General features: G+C 36.3%; 1 protein-coding gene across 1 annotated transcript in view; it reads left to right on the top strand.

The window, feature by feature from the left end:
- The window catches only part of MAP4K5 (mitogen-activated protein kinase kinase kinase kinase 5), a 171,904-nt gene that overhangs the window by 140,075 nt on the left and 14,705 nt on the right, over nt 1-17,124 (top strand). Inside the window, exons 26-28 of the mRNA XM_069082327.1 lie at nt 5,136-5,239; nt 5,626-5,803; nt 16,190-16,258. Coding sequence (XP_068938428.1) covers nt 5,136-5,239; nt 5,626-5,803; nt 16,190-16,258 — 351 coding nt within the window. The remainder of the gene's footprint in view (nt 1-5,135; nt 5,240-5,625; nt 5,804-16,189; nt 16,259-17,124) is intronic.

Here is a 17,124-nt window from a genome sequence, read left to right as displayed (position 1 = left end):
CCATGTTAAAAAAAAAAATCTTTCTAAACATTGTGTCCATTAGTTATTTGTCAGGAGGTAAGTAACATACTTTGTCCTCTGGAGACATTGTTATCGCATTCATCTGAGTTCTTAAGCCCTTTTAAATTGTTTTACTTCATAATGTTTCTGTCCTTGTATAAATTATTCTCTGGATTTTGCTCACTTCACTTTGCACTGGTTCCTACTACCCAGAATTTTCTATTATCTCTCTTGTCATTTCCTATGGTGTAGTAATATTTTATTACTTTCATATCCCACAATTTGATTAGCCTTTATTTACTCAGTTGTCTAAAAGGCAATTTAAGGTCCTCCCTTAGATCATAGTTCTTTGTTTTTATTTTTTTTCCTCTTTTACTGCTTCCTTCAGTATCAGGAAATTTGTTTTACATGTAGCTATTTTCTCCCCAAAATCATCCTGCCTTTTAACATCTCCCCTCCCCATCCATGCTTATTTCCCTGTTGAGTTTTTCTTCACCAGACTCTTTGTGTATGCATTCATACCTCCTTTGTCCATTTTAAATAAAAGTAAGATGTACAAAGTGAATAGAGCACCAGCCCTGGAGTCAGTAAGACCTGAGTTCAAATACGGCTAGACACTTGACACTTAATAGCTGTATGACTTTGGGCAACTCACTTAACCCCAGCTGCCCTCCAAAAAGAAAAAAAAAAGTGAGATATAGCTGATGCCTACTCACCCCATTCCTTCCTCCATGTTGTATAATCTTCTCACATATCCCAATTATGAGAATAAGTTCCACCCCCTTCTCCCACCATTCTATACTAGTATTTTCCTTCTTTTTTTCTTTTTCAATCCTTCAGAACAAAACTGTTCCAGTCCCAGGTCTTATGTTTTTCTTATTAATTCCCTTCCTTTAAAGACATTAAGATTCTGAAATGATATTTGGGTCCCCCCATTAGAATGTTTTTTTTTTTTAAAGCAATCGGGGTTAAGTAACTTGCTCAAGGTTACACAGCCAGTTATTTCTGGGTGTGGTGCTGAGTATCAGAGCCCCGATTCGATCTCAGGTCATCCCTACTCTGGGGCTGGTGCTGTTACTCGCTGTGCTACCTGGCCGCCCCACTGGCCAGGTTTTTAAAAAGTTGTTCTTCAATCTTTTATGGTCTTTGATTTTGTTGTAATGTTTCTTGCTGTTTCACAGAATCATTCATTTCTGTTTGTTCTTTTCTAGTTTTTAAGGAATCCGTTTCTTAAGTAAATGCTATTGCCTTTTCTTCTATTCATTTTCCTTTTATATCTTTCCAAAGCTTTTATTTCATTTTTTATCTCTTCACTTTTTCTAGATATCATGTAGTGGTAGTGGAAAATCCATCTTTTTCTATGAGTCACTCCTTATAGTTACTATAAAATTGCTGTCCCCTTCTTTTAGAGGATCTAAGTTTTACTATAATTTTTGGTACTGATGGGTGTTTTCTTTTATTCATCTCCCTCTTTAATTCCTGAATTGGTGCTTTGTGCCAAGGCCTTTCTCCACCTCTTGCTATGCTTTTAGACATGGGTGTGTTTGGTCTTGCCTAATCACTTGAGTGTGTAGTTGACCTACTTCCAGGGTTAAGCCCCTTTGTGCTAGACCTTTAGGGCTCCATCTGGTATCTCAGGACAGACTAGTGAGCACCTCGAGTTTCTGGGTACTGTCCAGGTCTGAGTACTACAGTGCTGTAGTGGTCTTTGCTGCATTCTGCTGCCCTCCTGCACTTCCAAGCCCCACCATTCTGGGATTTTCTAACCACCATGGGATCTACTCCAGGAGAACCTTCCACTCTTGCCTCCTGGGAACACAGAGCCTTGCAGGCTAGGCTACATGTATCTTAGTCTTTGGTCATCACAGGAGGCTACCGTTTTCCTGATGCTGGAGGGCCCCCTTTTTTATTGTCGTCAGACTGGCCTCTTATGTAATTCTAGGGTAGAAGTCACAGGGTGTGGTATCTCAGTGGGTGTCTTGATCATGATTCAGTCTAGTGTGAATTTACTTGGAAATGAGCAGTTTTCTCCCCCTTCAAACAATCTTTTTGTAGTAATCTTTTAATTGCCAAGCTTAATGACCTTTTCTTAGTCTTCATCCTATATGAGCTCCACATAGCATTTGATACTGTTGCTCTGCTGCTCTATATTCTCTTCTGATTTTTCCTGGTTTTCTTTTTCCTAGTTCTTCTTCCCATCTCACCACACCTCCATACCACACCTCCATACTTTGTATCATCATCCACATTATTCCCAGTAATTTTGAGTGCATCCTGAGTATTTTTCTCTTATACCTTCTCTTTTCTCTCTATACTCTTTCACTTGGAGCCTTCATCAGCTCCCATGGTAGAATTGTCATCTCTGTTCAGATGGCTCGAGGTCTATATATCCAGTCCTTTCCATTCCCCTGAGCTTCAGTCCCACATCACCAGTTCTCCTTTTGAAAATTTGGAACTGGATTTCCCATACATGTGTCAAATCAACTCATCTGTTTCTTCCCTCTTCCCAGTTTTCATCTTGTCAAGGACTATGGTCTTTCCATTCACCCAGACTCCCATCTTGGTGTTCTCTGTGCCTCTCTTTTCACCCTCTCTACATATTTACTGAGGGCGCCACTATTCTAGTTTAGGCCCTCATATGCCTCATTTGTCCTACTAAAATAACCACTTACTTAGTTTTCCAGCCTTAAGTTTTATTCCAGTAATTCCTCCAAACAGCTACCGGAATAATTTCCTAAAGCATAAGTCTGACCATATTACCTCCCTACTTAGTAAATTTTGGTGAATCCCTCTTACCTCATGGATCAAATATGGACTCTACTATTTGGCATTTGAAGCCCTTCTTACCTTTCCAGCCTTCTTACACATACTCAGTATATATACTGGCCTACTTGCTGTTAATTATATACAGTGCTCCATCTGCTGTCTTCATAACTTTTTTTTTAAGCAATTGGGGTTAAGTAACTTGCTCAAGGTTACACGGCCAGTTATTTCTGGGTGTGGTACTGAGTGTCTGAGCCCGGGATTCGATCTCCAGGTCATCCCAACACTGGAGCCGGTGCTCTTACTCGCTGTGCTACCTGGCCTCCCCTTCATAACTTTTTTTACTGACTATACCCTATCCTTAGAATGTTCTCCCTCCTCACCTCTTGGAATCCCTGGTTTCCTTCATGACTCAACTCAAGCATCAACTTCTACATGAGATCTTCCCTGATATTTCCCAATGAAAATGCCTTCCCTTGCAACATTGCCCTTTTTCCTATTTTATATATGTTCTGTATATTTCTGCCTATGTGTTTTGTATATACCTATATGAGTACAGGTTGTTTCCCTCCGTTAGAATATAAGCCACTTGAAGCCAGGTATTATTTTATTTTGTCTCTCTATCTACACTGCCTAACATAATGCTTGGGACATCTTAAGGATTTAATAAATACTAGGTTGTTTATGTTTCTATTCTGTCCTTATTTTCTATTTATTGAGCTACATGCTTATAATCTCGGTGGAGATCTCACACCAATGAGATAGCAGGTTGTTGATATATTGTCATATCAACTTGGTAGAATGTTTTGTTTTGTTTTTTAAGTCAATCTTTAATGTTAGTTGCTGACATTATTTTTCTCCTGTTAAGTGGTAAGAACATTGCTTTGTTTGGGAAGGTCTTTTTAAAGATTCTTTTATTTTTCAGATTATTTAAATATGTTGAATCTATAAGTATTTAAGTTTAAAAAAAATATAATACACACCTATTGTTTGCATCCTGATTCTTCTTCCCCAGCTAGTGAATAAAGATATTTTATGGATAGAATTAACTTTTTTCCTAAACCTCAACAAACTTCAGTTATATCAAATAATAATCTTACTTATACACTTAATATACATTTAATAAATATTTTTGAAGTGAATTGCTACAAGATGAGATTTCATCATATTTTATCATTCAGCAAACATAATTTTTGATACTTTTATTCTTTCTTTCCTTTTTATTAGCAGAACTATCATTACCTTTTTCTTTCCCTCACATTTTCTTCCTAATACTCTTGAAACACCTAAGCTGTACAGTGGATAGAGTGCAGGACTGGGGGGGTCAGGAAAATCTGGGTTCAAATTCAGCCTCAGACACTTACTAGCTCTGTGTTCTTGGATAGGTCACTTAACCTTTTATTAACCTGTTTCCTCATCTGCAAAATAAGGATAATAATAGCACCTATCTCATAGAAGTGTTGTGAGGATTAAATTAGATAATATTTGTCAAGTGTTTAGCACAGTGCCAGGCATGTAATAGGAGCTATATGAGTACTTACTCCCATTCTCTTTCTCTCACAACAAATAAATATTGTCACACAAAACAATCACACACATTAGCCACATCTGAAAATGACATCTCATTCTCTATTTCTAGTTTATCACCTCTGCCAAGAGGTGGGAAGCATGATTTATCACCAGTCATCTGAAATCAGAGCTCTTGGGTATTTCACAGTTGTTTCCTTTACAACATTGTAGTCATTGTACAACTTATTATTCAAGTTCTCACTTTACTTAGTATCAGTTCATACAAATCTTCCTCGTTTTCTTCGAATCCATCATGTTTAACATTTGTTATGGTTACAGTAATATTCCATTATATTCATATATCCTAATTTTTTGAGATGTTCCCCAGTTAATAAGCACTCACTTTGTTCCACTTCTTTGCTGCAACAAAAAAAAATGCCATTATAAACAATTTTGCATATGGCTCCTTTCTCTCTTTCTTTGATCTCTTTTGAGGTATGTAACTAGGGCTATCATGTCAAGGATTGCACAGTTTAGTGTCTTTTTGGGTACAGTTCTAGATTCTTTCCAGAATGGTGGATAAGGTCATGATTAACTAAGATTTCTTAGAGGACCTGGCATTTGATGTAACTTTAGTGGATGAAATGATTATAGAGGGGAAGAGGGAATTGCAGGCATAGGGTACCTCATGAGCAAAGACATAAGAGTGAGAGTACAATGTGTTTAAAAGAAAAGCAGTAATTTATTTTTTGCTGGAATGTGTGGAGGGGAATAATATGAGAAAAACTTGGATATTAGTACTTTCATATTTGTCATTTCTTGCTATAATTATGTGATGTTCATAGTCTTATATTTCCTTTAAGTGAGAAACCCCTATACGGGACACAAGTACCTCTGTGGAGCTTTGCAGTCTGGAATTGTTTTGCTTCAGTGGTATGAGCCAATGCAGAAATTCATGTTAATAAAGGTATGCTCCCTATATTTATAATTTCTTTTCTTTTTCTCATAAATTATAAAGAGCTACTACTGGTATCAAAATTCAGTGGAATTAAAAGTATTGTGTCATTTATTAAAATTTCCTTGCTAATTTTATTGTTTATTTAATACAAGTAAATTTAATTTTATTAAACTAATCTATTTCCAAGAAGCTTCACATTTTTGAAGATTGAGTCAAATCTACACAACATGTTTTTAGAAACTATTACATGCTTCATGTTTTAAGTTCTGTTAAAAGTAATGCTTTCTGAATTTCACCTACAAGGAAGTGAATATATATTTGGTATATTCAGTAGCTGTCTGAATGATAGGAAGGAAAACATCTTAACTAAAGTTCTCTTATTTATTTTTCTCTAGCACTTTGATTTTCCTTTGCCAAGCCCTTTGAATGTATTTGAAATGCTAGTAATACCAGAGCAAGAATACCCCATGGTATGTGTAGCTCTTAGCAAGGGGATTGAATCAGGTCAGGTTGTTCAGTTTGAGACAATCAACTTGAACTCTGCATCTTCATGGTTTACAGAAATTGGTGCTGGTGAGTAGAGTTCTTTTCTACTTTTAGAATGTGGAGGATTGTTTGTATGTGTAACAAAAATAAACATAACTGGTTTTAAGCTTTAATTACATTTTTAGAATACATATTAAAGAGAAAATCATTTAAATATAGTTTGATGCTTTAATCAAGAATTAGTTGATTATATCATAGTACAAGATGATTTACTAAGGAAATTTTGTCAACTTCTTCAAACGTTATAAAATATTCCTTAAGCTCTTTTAAGAATTCAGATGGGGGCGGGGGGGGGGGGCGGTGTGGCTAGGTGGAGCAGTGAATAGAGCCCCAGCCCTGGAGTCAAGAGGACCTGAGTTCAAATCCAGCCTCAGACACTTAACACAAAAACTAGCTGTGTGACCTTGGGCAAGTCACTTAACCCCAATTGCCCTCCAAAAAGCAAAAAAATAGAGAGAGAGAGAAGGGGGTGGCCAGGTAGCGCAGTGAGTAAGAGTGCCGGCCCCAGTGTTGAGAAACCTGGGATCAGTTCCAGCCTCAGATACTCAGCACCCACACAAAAATAACTGAACATGTAACTTTGAACAATCTACTTAACCCTGATTGCTTAAAAAAAAAAAAAGAATTCAAATGGGGTGGCTAGGTGGTTCAGTGAATAGAGCACCAGCCCTGGAGTCAAGGAGGACCTGAGTTCAAATCCAGCCTCAGACACTTCACACACACACACACACACACACACACACACACAGCCGTGTGACCTTGGGCAAGTCACTTAACACCAATTGTCCTCCAAAAAGCAAAAAGAAAGAGTTCAAACAAATGATTTTTTTCAAGGTATTTTTCCATTTAGTCAACTCTTCTGAAGACAAAGATCACCCTTTTTTGTGCTATTCTTTCTGAGTAATTAGACATTTCCCTTTACATTTTAACTTCTTAATCTAATGACTATCTTCTGACATAAAAAGGATGCCCCTCAGGCTTTGATATAAACTTTGCCTTTAAAGCATTTCAGTACGACTACAGACAATTAACAGTTGATTAAGCTAAGGCTGCTCCTGGAAGGTTCTGGGCCAAGTCTAACAGATGATTGGATCTTAATTTTCTTTGTTTATACTAACTACTTTCACATTGCTGTCATTAAAAATGACATTTTAATTGAGAATTATGTATGATGAAGTTATAAATTACTTGAAAAGTTTGTTCTTTGTCATGAATATGAAGTAACATAACAGATACAAGATAGAAACTGGACCTGTGATGAAGAAACTTCCCCGTGCAGAGCAGCACCTTCTCTGAAGCTTTATTATTGAATCTAAATGAGCCCATCTTTTATCTACTAATTTCATCTTTTAAAAAAAAATTATTTGTTAGTTGGATTGTAATTAGACCTATGATTTCCTTAGTAAAAAGGAAACTCCCTCTTTTGCCCTCTCTGGGTAACTTTTCTGTAATTTGAGGAATCCCAGAGTTCCTAGTTGATGGTGGGGGACTTTCAGTGTCAGAGTGTTTCATCAACAAGACTTGATTGCACTTCTTCGTAACTTTAAGACCAGCTCTGTCCACTCACCAGACTGTATTACTTCATGATTGTGATTTATTGTAATGACCTCTTAATTTCCAACCCTGATGGTCTTTTCTGAATTCTTATCCTACTTGAAATTTCTGCTGCGTTTAACACTGTTGACCATCTTCTCTTCCTGGCCCTTCTCTACAATTTGACAATACATTCTCCTGGTTTTCCTCTTTCCTGTCTCCTGTACAGGCATTCATATGGTTCATATAATGATCACTAGCTATGGGTGTTCCCCAAGGCTCTGCCCTGAGCTCCCTTCTCTTCATACATTCTTTCATAGGATCCTCATCAGATCGCATAATTTTAATTGCCGTCTCTGTGCAGATGACTCACAACTCTGTATAGTCTCTCCCTGGAACTTCAGCCCCACATCACCAATTTCAGACATAAGATATCCCAGAGGCATCTTAAACTTTCCATGTCCAAAACAAAATTTGATATCTTTCTTCCTCCCTCCCTCCCCCAAATCCATTGTTCCTATATACTTCTCTTTCTCTGTCACAGGTACCACCATCTTTCCCATCTTCTAAATTCAAATCCTCAGTGTCATTCTCAACTCTTCCCCTTCCCTTGCCCTCTATTTCTAATTACTCCCCAAATCTTGCTCCTTCTACTTCCATAGCATTCTCATATCCATTCCCTTCTCTTTTCACAAAGCTTTAATTCAGACCCTAATCACCACTTTCCTAGACTATTACAATGACCGCTGGAGTGGTCGCCCTAGCTCAAGTCTCTCTCCATTCTAATCTGTCCTCCATACAACTGCCAGAGTGGTTTTTCTTTTTACTTTATCAAATGCTTTATTGACTTCTAGTTTACATCATTCATTTCCATCAGATTTTGAGTTACAAATTTTCTCCCAGTTTTTCTCCTACCCACCATCCCAAAATAGAGATCCCACTGGATATCCCCTCCTCTAATTTGCTCTCTTTCATATCTTCCCCCATACCCCCTCTGATTTTCCAGTATGGCATGGTGGATCTCTATGCCCCAGTGTCTATATATATCTTATTTCCCAGTTACATGTAAAATAATATTAATAATAGCATGTATTTTAAACATTTGATTTTAAAACTTTGAATTCCAGATTCATTCCCTTCCTCCCCTGTCACCCACCCTTAATGAGAAGATAAGCAATTCAATATAGGTTGTATATGTGTAGCTATGCAAAACATTTCCATAGTGGATATATTGTAAAAGACTGACTATATTTCCCTCCTTACTATCCCACATCCCTAAAGTGGTTTTTCTTAAGTGGAGATCTGATCAGGCCTCTCCTCAGGCAATTCCAGGGTCTCCCTAGTGCCTGCACGACCAAATATCAGTTCCTCTGTTTAGCTTTTAAAGCTTTCATAACCTGGCCTCAAATACCTTTCTGTCCTAAATGGACATCGCTCCTGCAATCCAGCCACACTTAGTCCCTTACACTTGGACTCCACCTGAGCTGTATCTCCGTATATTTGTACTTGTTGTCTTCCTTGCCTGAAATGTACTCCCTATTCCCTCTGCCTCAGAATCTCTCTCTTCCTTCAAGGCAACAGTCAAGCACCACTCTAAACAGTGGAATGCTATCACTATTTAGTGTTAACACCTTCCCTTTGAGTTTTCCTTTAATTTATCCTGCGTATGTCATGTTTGCACATAGTTGTTTGCATGTTGTTGCCATAGTTAGGTTATTAGCTTGTTGAGGGAAGGGATTCTTTTGGCCTTTGTTTCTATCCCTAGCAGTTAGCATAGTACCTGTCACATTAGGTCCTTAATAAATGCTGTGACTTGATTTAACTTTCTGCATGAAACCTTTTTGATTCCTCCTATTGCCAACTGCTAACGCTCTTCTCCTAGCTTATATTTAATTATCTTGTATTTATTCTTATGATGTTTATTCTGTATATTCTTATGAATATTTGTCTCTGGTTAGAATTTCGACTCTTTGAAAACAGGGGTTTCCTACCTTGTATTTGTCATAAGTGTCTAACTCGATACCTGTAACATAGAAATGCTTCTTTATTAATTGATAAACACCATTGCTGATAAAATCAATTAAATTTGCTTCACTATTTGTATTTAAGTAAATTTCTATACAAAATACCATAAGTTTTCAGTCGTTTCTAATATCAAGATACTTGTAGTCCATTCATTCTAGCTTACTCTTCCTCTTAAATGACACGATATATAATGGAGAGAGAGCTTGTTGGAGTGGATAGAAAGCTGGTCTTGAAACTGAAACCAGGAAAATCCAGGTTCAGTTCACCACTCTATATAAACATATAACTAGCTATGTGACCCTAGGCAAGTAAGTTTCTCTCTGAATGTCATAGGTAACTCTGAAGCTACAAGTTGTAGGGAAGATAATCTCCTACATGAGTAATGGGAGTTTTCTCTCATAGGCCAGTCCCTTTTCCCTGTGGTTATAATAGTGTATATCATGTTCTTCTGACTCTGCTTTATTTTCTTTGAATTATTTTGTAAAGATTTTTCTGTAGTTATTTTTAATTATTTATTTAATATTTTGTTTTCCCCCAATTACATGTAGAAATAAATTTTAACATTTGTTTCTTTTCTTTTTTTTTTCCCTAGCAATTGGGGTTAAGTAACTTCCCCCAAGGTTACACAGCCAGTTCTTTTTTTTGTGTGTGGGTGTTAAGTGTCTGAGGCCGGAACTGATCCCGGGTCCTCCCCACTCTGGGGCTGGAGCTCTACTCACTATGCAACCTAGCCACCCCAAACCAATTGGGTTTTTTTTTTTTTGGCTTTTTGGAGGACAATTGGGGTTAAGTGACTTGCCCGAGGTCACACAGCTATTTTTTGTGTTAAGTGTCTGCGGCCAAATTTGAACTCAGATCCTCCTGATTCCAGGGCCGGTGCTCTGTTCACCACACCACCTCGCTGCATTAACATTTGTTTCTTAAAACTTTGAATTCTGAATTCTCTCCCTTCACCCCCCTCATTGAGAATACAGGCAAAACATATTTCCATATTAGCCATATTGTAAAAGAAAATAGAGGCCAAAAGAAAAAGAAAGTAAACAAAAGTATGCTTCCATCTGCATTCAGACTTCATCAGTTCTTTCTCTGGAGATGGATAGCCTTTTTCATCATAAATCTTTAGGAATTGGCTTGAATCATTGTATTGCTGAGAATAGCTAAGTCCTTCACAGCTGATTATCATATGATATTCTTACACTGTTCTCCTGGTTCTGCTCATTTAACTTTTCATAAGTTCATGTAAATTTTTCCAGGTTTTTCTGAGAGTATCCTGTGTATTCATCACAATCATATACCACAATTAGGTCAGCCATTCCCCAGTTGATGGCCATACCCTTGATTTCTGATTCTTTGACACCACTGAAAGAATTACTACAAATATTTTTATACATATAGATCCTTTTCCTTTTTAATTTTTTGTCTGTTTTTGTATACTGAACTAGTAGTGGTATTGCTGGGTCAGAGTGTATGCATAGCTTTATAACCCTTTGGGCATAGCTCCAAATTGCTTTACAGAATAGTTTTATCATTTCACAATTCCACCAACAGTTCTTTAGTGTCTCAATTTCCCCACATCCCCTTCAAAATTTGTCGTTTTCCTTTTCTGTTATGTTAGCCCATCTGATCTGATAGGTATAGGGTAGTGACTTAGAGTTTTAATTTTCATTTCTCTGATCAGTAGTGATTTAGAGCATTTGTCATATGACTATAGATAGGTTTGATTACTTTGTCTGAAAACTGCATCTTCATATCCTTTTGCTATTCTTTTGGGAAATGACGCTTATTTTTATAAATTTGACTTAGTTCTGTATATATTTGAGAATATATATATCAGAGATACTAGGTGTAAAATTTTTTCACACTTATGATTATTGTGTATTTCCCTCCATCCTATTTCCCCCCATTTATCCTCCTCATTCCCTTTCCTTTCACCTAGTCAGTCCCCAAAAGTTTTTTGCTTCTGAGTACTGCCTTTCCCAGTCTACAGTTCCTTCTATCAGCCTTCTCCCAATTGATTGTCTTTGTCAGGGGTGGGGAACCTTCAGACTTGAGGGCACAAGTGCAGCTGTTTGACTGAATCCAAACTTCACAGAACAAATCTTTTTATTAAGAGGACTCAAGGTCACAGGTTCCCCACCCCTGGTCTATGTTATTCCCTCTTTCAGCCAATTCCAGTGAGAGTAAGGTTCAGGTGCTCCCACCAATCTGCCTCATATTCCCCTCCATTATAAAATCTCTTTAATGCCTCTTTTATGTGAATTAATTTACACCATTCTACCCCTCCCTTCCCCCTTATACCAGTGCATTCCTATTTCTCGTACCTTAATTTTATCTTTTTAGATGTCATCCCATAATATTCAGCTTATACTCATGCCCTCTGTCTAGGCCCACTCATTTTAAGTGCCCAAATAGTAAGAATTACAATTATCATATTCCCATGTAGGAATTCCTTATGCCTTTTCTTTCCTATTCACTTTTTAATGTTTCTCTTAAGTCTTATATTTGAAAGTCAAATTTTCTATTAAGCTCTGGTCTTTTTATCAGGAATGTTTGAAAGTCCTCTGTCTCATTGAATATCCATTTTTTTCATGGGTAGGTGAGTTTTGGTTGTAATCCTAACCGCTTTGTCCTCCAGAATATCACATTCCAAGCCCTCAAATCCTTTAATGTAGAAGCTGCTAAATCTTACGTTATCCTGACTGTGCTCCATGAAGTTTGAATTGTTTCTTTCTGGATACTTGCAATATTTTCTCCTTGACGTGGGAGCTCTGGAATTTGGCTATCAAATTCCTGGGATTTTCATTCTGGGTTCTCTTTCAGGACGTGATTGGAGTTTTTCAATTTTTATTCTGCCCTCTGGTTCCTGAATATCAAGGCAATTTTTACTTTATAATTTTTTCAAAGCTGATGTCTAGGCTCTTTTTTTGATCAAGACTTTAAGGTAGTCCAGTAATTCTTAAATGTCTCCACCTTGATCTATTTTCCAGATCAGTTGTTTTATCCATTGAGATATTTCATATATTCTATTTCTTCATTCTTTTAATTTTTTTTATTGCTTCTTGATGTCTCATGAATTAATTAGTTTCCACTTTCCCAATTTTACTTTTTAAGGAGTTCCTTTTTTTTCCGGTGAATTTTTATATACCTTTTTCCATTTGATCAATTCTACTTTTTGAGGCATTTTTCTCTTCATTGGATTTTTGTGCCTCTTTTACCATTTGACCTCTTCTGTTTTTTATGGTGTCATTTTCTTCAGTATTTTTTGTCTCCTTTACCAAGTTGTCGACTTTTTTTTTATGATCTTCTTGCATTATTCATTTCTTTTCCCGGTTTTTCTTCTACCTCTCCTATTTGATTTTTAAAATCCTTTTTGACCTTTTTCAGGACTCTGAAACCAATTCACATTTTTCTCTGAGATTTTAGGTGTTGCAGTTTTGATTTTGTTGTCTTCTTTTGAGTTACAAACTCAAAATATACAATTTTGAAATATTTATTGCAGCTCTTTTTGTAGTGGCAAAGAATTGGAAATTAAGGGGGTGCCCATCAATTGGGGAATGGCTGAACAAGTTATGGTGTATGCATGTTATGGAATACTGTTGTGCTATGAGAAACGAAGAGCAGATGGATTCCATATTTACCTGGAGAGGCTTATACCAACTGATGCTGAGTGAGAAGAGTAGAGCCAGGAGAAATTTGTACACAATTACAGACACAACGTTTGTGTGACAACCGAGTTTGATAGACTGGACTCTTCTCAGCAATGCAGTGTTATAAGTCAATCCCAAAAGACTCATGATGGAGAGAGATGTTTACATCCAGAGAAAGAACTGAGTTTGAACGCAGATTGAAGCAAACTACTGGATCCTTTTCTTTTTCTTGTTTGGTTTTGTTTCTTCTTTCCCATTGTTCATTCCATCTGATACAGCCCTTCTTTATAACCTGACTAATGCCTAATGTGAAAGTATTTGCAGATACTGTATTTGATTGTATGCCGCCATGGGGAAAGGGGAGAGGGAGAGAAAATTTGAAACTCAAGGAATTGTGGAAATGAATCTTGTAAACTAAAAGTAAACAAATTAATAAAGACCAAAAAATTAAAAAAAATTACAATATTGATATTCTCTGTCATCGTAGTAACTTTCTGTGGTCAGGACCTTTTGTCTTTTGCTTGTTTTTTCCAGCTTGCTTCTTAACTTTTAGCTTTATGTTAAAGTTGGGCTCTGTTCCTGGGGTAGAGGGGGCCCTGTCCCAAATTTCAGGTTTTTTATGTGCCTGTTTTTAGAGCTAGTTCTAGAAGTATGTACACTTTCAGTTGTATGGTCTAAGACAGGTTCCCCACTCCTTGTCTAAGGATGAGTGTGTTTCTTACTCTACTGGCCTGTGCTCTGGTCTGTAAGCAACCACAAGCACTCTTTCACCCTAGAACTGAGGGTCCTTGCTCTTCTGCAGACGTGAGCTCTTGTATGCTGGTACTCCTCACACTGGATCTGTCACCCAGATCCAAATATGGGTAATGTAGCAGAGTCCTGCATCCATTGCCAGCAAAGTAATCTTCAGACCAGTTGCCCAATACCCTTCCTGTCTATGGTCTGAAAGCTTCAGAAGAAGCTGATTCTGTCATACCCCAAGGCCTTTTTCTGTAGTTATTGATCCTCATATTTGTTGATCTTAGAGGCATTTAGTATTCTGTTACTATTAAAACTTTTGAACACATTCCCACAGCATGTTCTCAATAATGAAGCTCTTAGATCAAAAGGTGTGATTATTATTATTGTGACTTTATGAAATTGCCAGATTGCTTTCCAAAATATTTCCACTAGTACTTAATTCCACCTGCAGTAAATGAGTATACATATTTTTCTGTTACCTCACCACCATTATTTCATTAACTGGGAATTATTTTTGCCATTCTGATATCCGTGAAGTGGCAACTTCAAGCTGTTTTAATTTATATCCCTGATTAATAGTTAGTTTAGGCATTTTCTCCAGTAATCAATAATAATTTGTGTCTTTTATAAATTGTTAGTTCATATACTTTGCCTTTTTTGTCTACCAGGAACAAGGAATTACTATATACATTTTTAATCGTTCCTCGTTTATTTTAGATGTTGTTTTTATGTCATATATACTACAAACCTGACAGTTTTCTTTCTCTTGATTATATTGGGTTTTTTGCTTAATTTATTTTAAATAGGTTTTTATTGATACCTTTTAAAAACACCTAGATTTCTTTCTGTGTCCCTTCTCCCTTACAAAGAACCATTCTGTGTAACAAAGAACTTTTCAAAGGAAGAAAAGAAAATAGTTGGCAAAACCAATCAGTACATATATATTTTTTAAAAGTGACATAAATCCAGTGTTCTGTATCCACTGACCTCCTCCCTCCCCACCTCTGCTAAGGAGAATGGGTATCTTTGCATATCTCTTCTTTGGGCCAAAATTTGGCCTTTATAATTTCATAATGTTCAGTTTTTGTTGTTGAGTGGGAGTTCTTCTGTTTACTTTGTTGTAGTCATGTTTATTGTTTTCTTGGCTCTGCTTACTTCACTTTGAATGAGTTCATGTAAATCTTTCCATGTTTTCTGTGTTCCTTTGGGTTTTTTTTTTCTTACAGCACAATAATATTCCATTATATTCATTTACCGAAGTTTGTTTTGCCATTCCCAAATCAGGGCATTTACTTTGTTTCCAGTTCTTAGCTACTACAAACATTTAGAGCAGAAAGTTTTGTTTTAGTATTCGTGTGTGTGTGTGTGTGTGTGTGTGTGGCCTTTTTGTCAAAGACTTCTCTGGGATCTGTGCAGCACAGTTGCTAGGCCACATTTATGGAAAATTTAGCCATTTATTAGCATAATTACAAATTGCTTTCCAGAATGATTATACTAATTCATAGCTCCAGCATTAACAATACATTCGTGCGCTTATCTTTCCCACAACCCCTCTAACATTAACTCTTCCCATCTTTTGTCATCTTTACTAATTGGTGCAGTTTATTTTAATATACTCAAGTACATCTCCCTTCCCTCTGATTCCTTGTATTTTTAATAGATGACTAATCTCTTCAATCTCACAATTGATAGATACATTATTCCATTTCCATTTTTTTATAATTCTTTTTTGTGCTTAGTTGTCATCTAACTGGACTTGCTGAGGTAATAGTGTGATATGTGTATTCTTTATGTTTCCAGTTACAATTGATCCCAAGTACATTCATTAAATAATAAATCCTTTCCCCAGTTTTTTAGTTTTTATAAGTGTAGTAAGCATTTTTGGGTATATTTTTGCATGGATGACAGGTAGTTGTAATTTCTTCCAATGGTCTATTTCTTTTTTACTTATAACCAAATGGTTTTGATAACTGTTTTGTGTAATATGTTTTATAGTCTGAGAATAGAAGTCTACTTTCATCATCTTTCTTTTTCATCATATACCTTGACACAGAACTAATTTAATCCTTATGGGTATATTTTAGCTTTTATATCCACTTTTCTTTTTTCTTTTTGTTTTTTGGGGAGCGCAATTGGGGTTAAGTGACTTGCCCAAGGTCACATGACTAGTTAAGTGTCTGAGACTGGATTTGAATTCAGGTCCTCCTGACTGCAGGGCCAGTGCTTTATTCACTGTGCCACCTAGCCGCCCCCACATCTACTTTTATCACTCAAATACAATCTTATGCTAAAAAAGATGAAGATGATGATGTTAATTACTGTTAGATTTGTGTCCATTGCTTGAAACCCAGAGAACCAAAATCAGAGCAGAATTTTAAAATGGTATTTATTTTTCAAGTTCTAGTTTCTGTGTTTTGAATTTTTTTTAAGATTCCACATAATTATGACTTTTTTTTCTTTCATCAAGGCAACCAGCAGTTAGATTCCATTCATGTGACACAGTTGGAAAGAGATACAGTTCTAGTGTGTTTAGACAGTAAGTACTATTGTCGTCTGTCTTGTAAAAATTTCTACAATTGCAAAACTTGACTATATTGTTTCAAAAAGTTTCACAGTTACTCCATTTTAATTCATGTTGACATTAGTTACTTTTTTCAGTAAAAAATATTGATTGTGTGGTAGTTACTTCAGAATTTTCTTTATTTTCAATAAGATCTCCATTCACTTGTCAAAAAAATATTCTTTCATATCTAAAATAATTAGTTTGTGCTGTACAGCTTAAAAAATTCTATTAGGTGGGGCAGCCAGGTGGCACAGTGAGTAAGAGCACTGGCTCCAGAGTCTGTATGACCTGGGATTGAATCCGGGCTCTGATAACTTAGCACCACACCCAGAAATAACTGGCCGTGTAACCTTGAGCAAGTTACTTAACCCCAACTGCTTTAAGAAAAAAATTTATTAGGAAGTAGTGGAATTTATTAAACTAGCACTAATTCCTATAAGATATTCTTTATTTGAGCAGTTTCACTAGCTATGGTAAACCCAGTCCAAATTAATTGAAAATTTTAGTCATCTCTATAATAGTAAAAATATTTTAGAGAATATGTTGTAATATTTTTTGTCAAATTTCAGTATTACCTGAACTAGTCCATAGAATATTACTTCATAGAATCATAGAATTTAAAGCTAGAAGCAACATTTAAGACCATTGTCCTCCAGATGAGAACACTTTGTTATCCAGGTGTTTGTTACTTCTCCAGGGTCCTTTCTTGGGTTATCTTCTTGTCACAAGGAATAAGAAAAATTGAGTATTAGAGAGTTGCTCTAAATGGCTGTAATAAACTCCCATCTTTTGATTGAGAAATCAATAAACATTTATTAAATCAGTTACTATATACCAGG

The sequence above is a fragment of the Petaurus breviceps genome, unplaced genomic scaffold (assembly GCF_028583685.1).
Source record: "Petaurus breviceps papuanus isolate PSGF00001 unplaced genomic scaffold, PetGlider_PUasm1.0 164, whole genome shotgun sequence".
In the NCBI taxonomy this organism is placed as follows: domain Eukaryota; kingdom Metazoa; phylum Chordata; class Mammalia; order Diprotodontia; family Petauridae; genus Petaurus; species Petaurus breviceps.
This window is presented reverse-complemented; position numbering and strand designations above follow the sequence as displayed.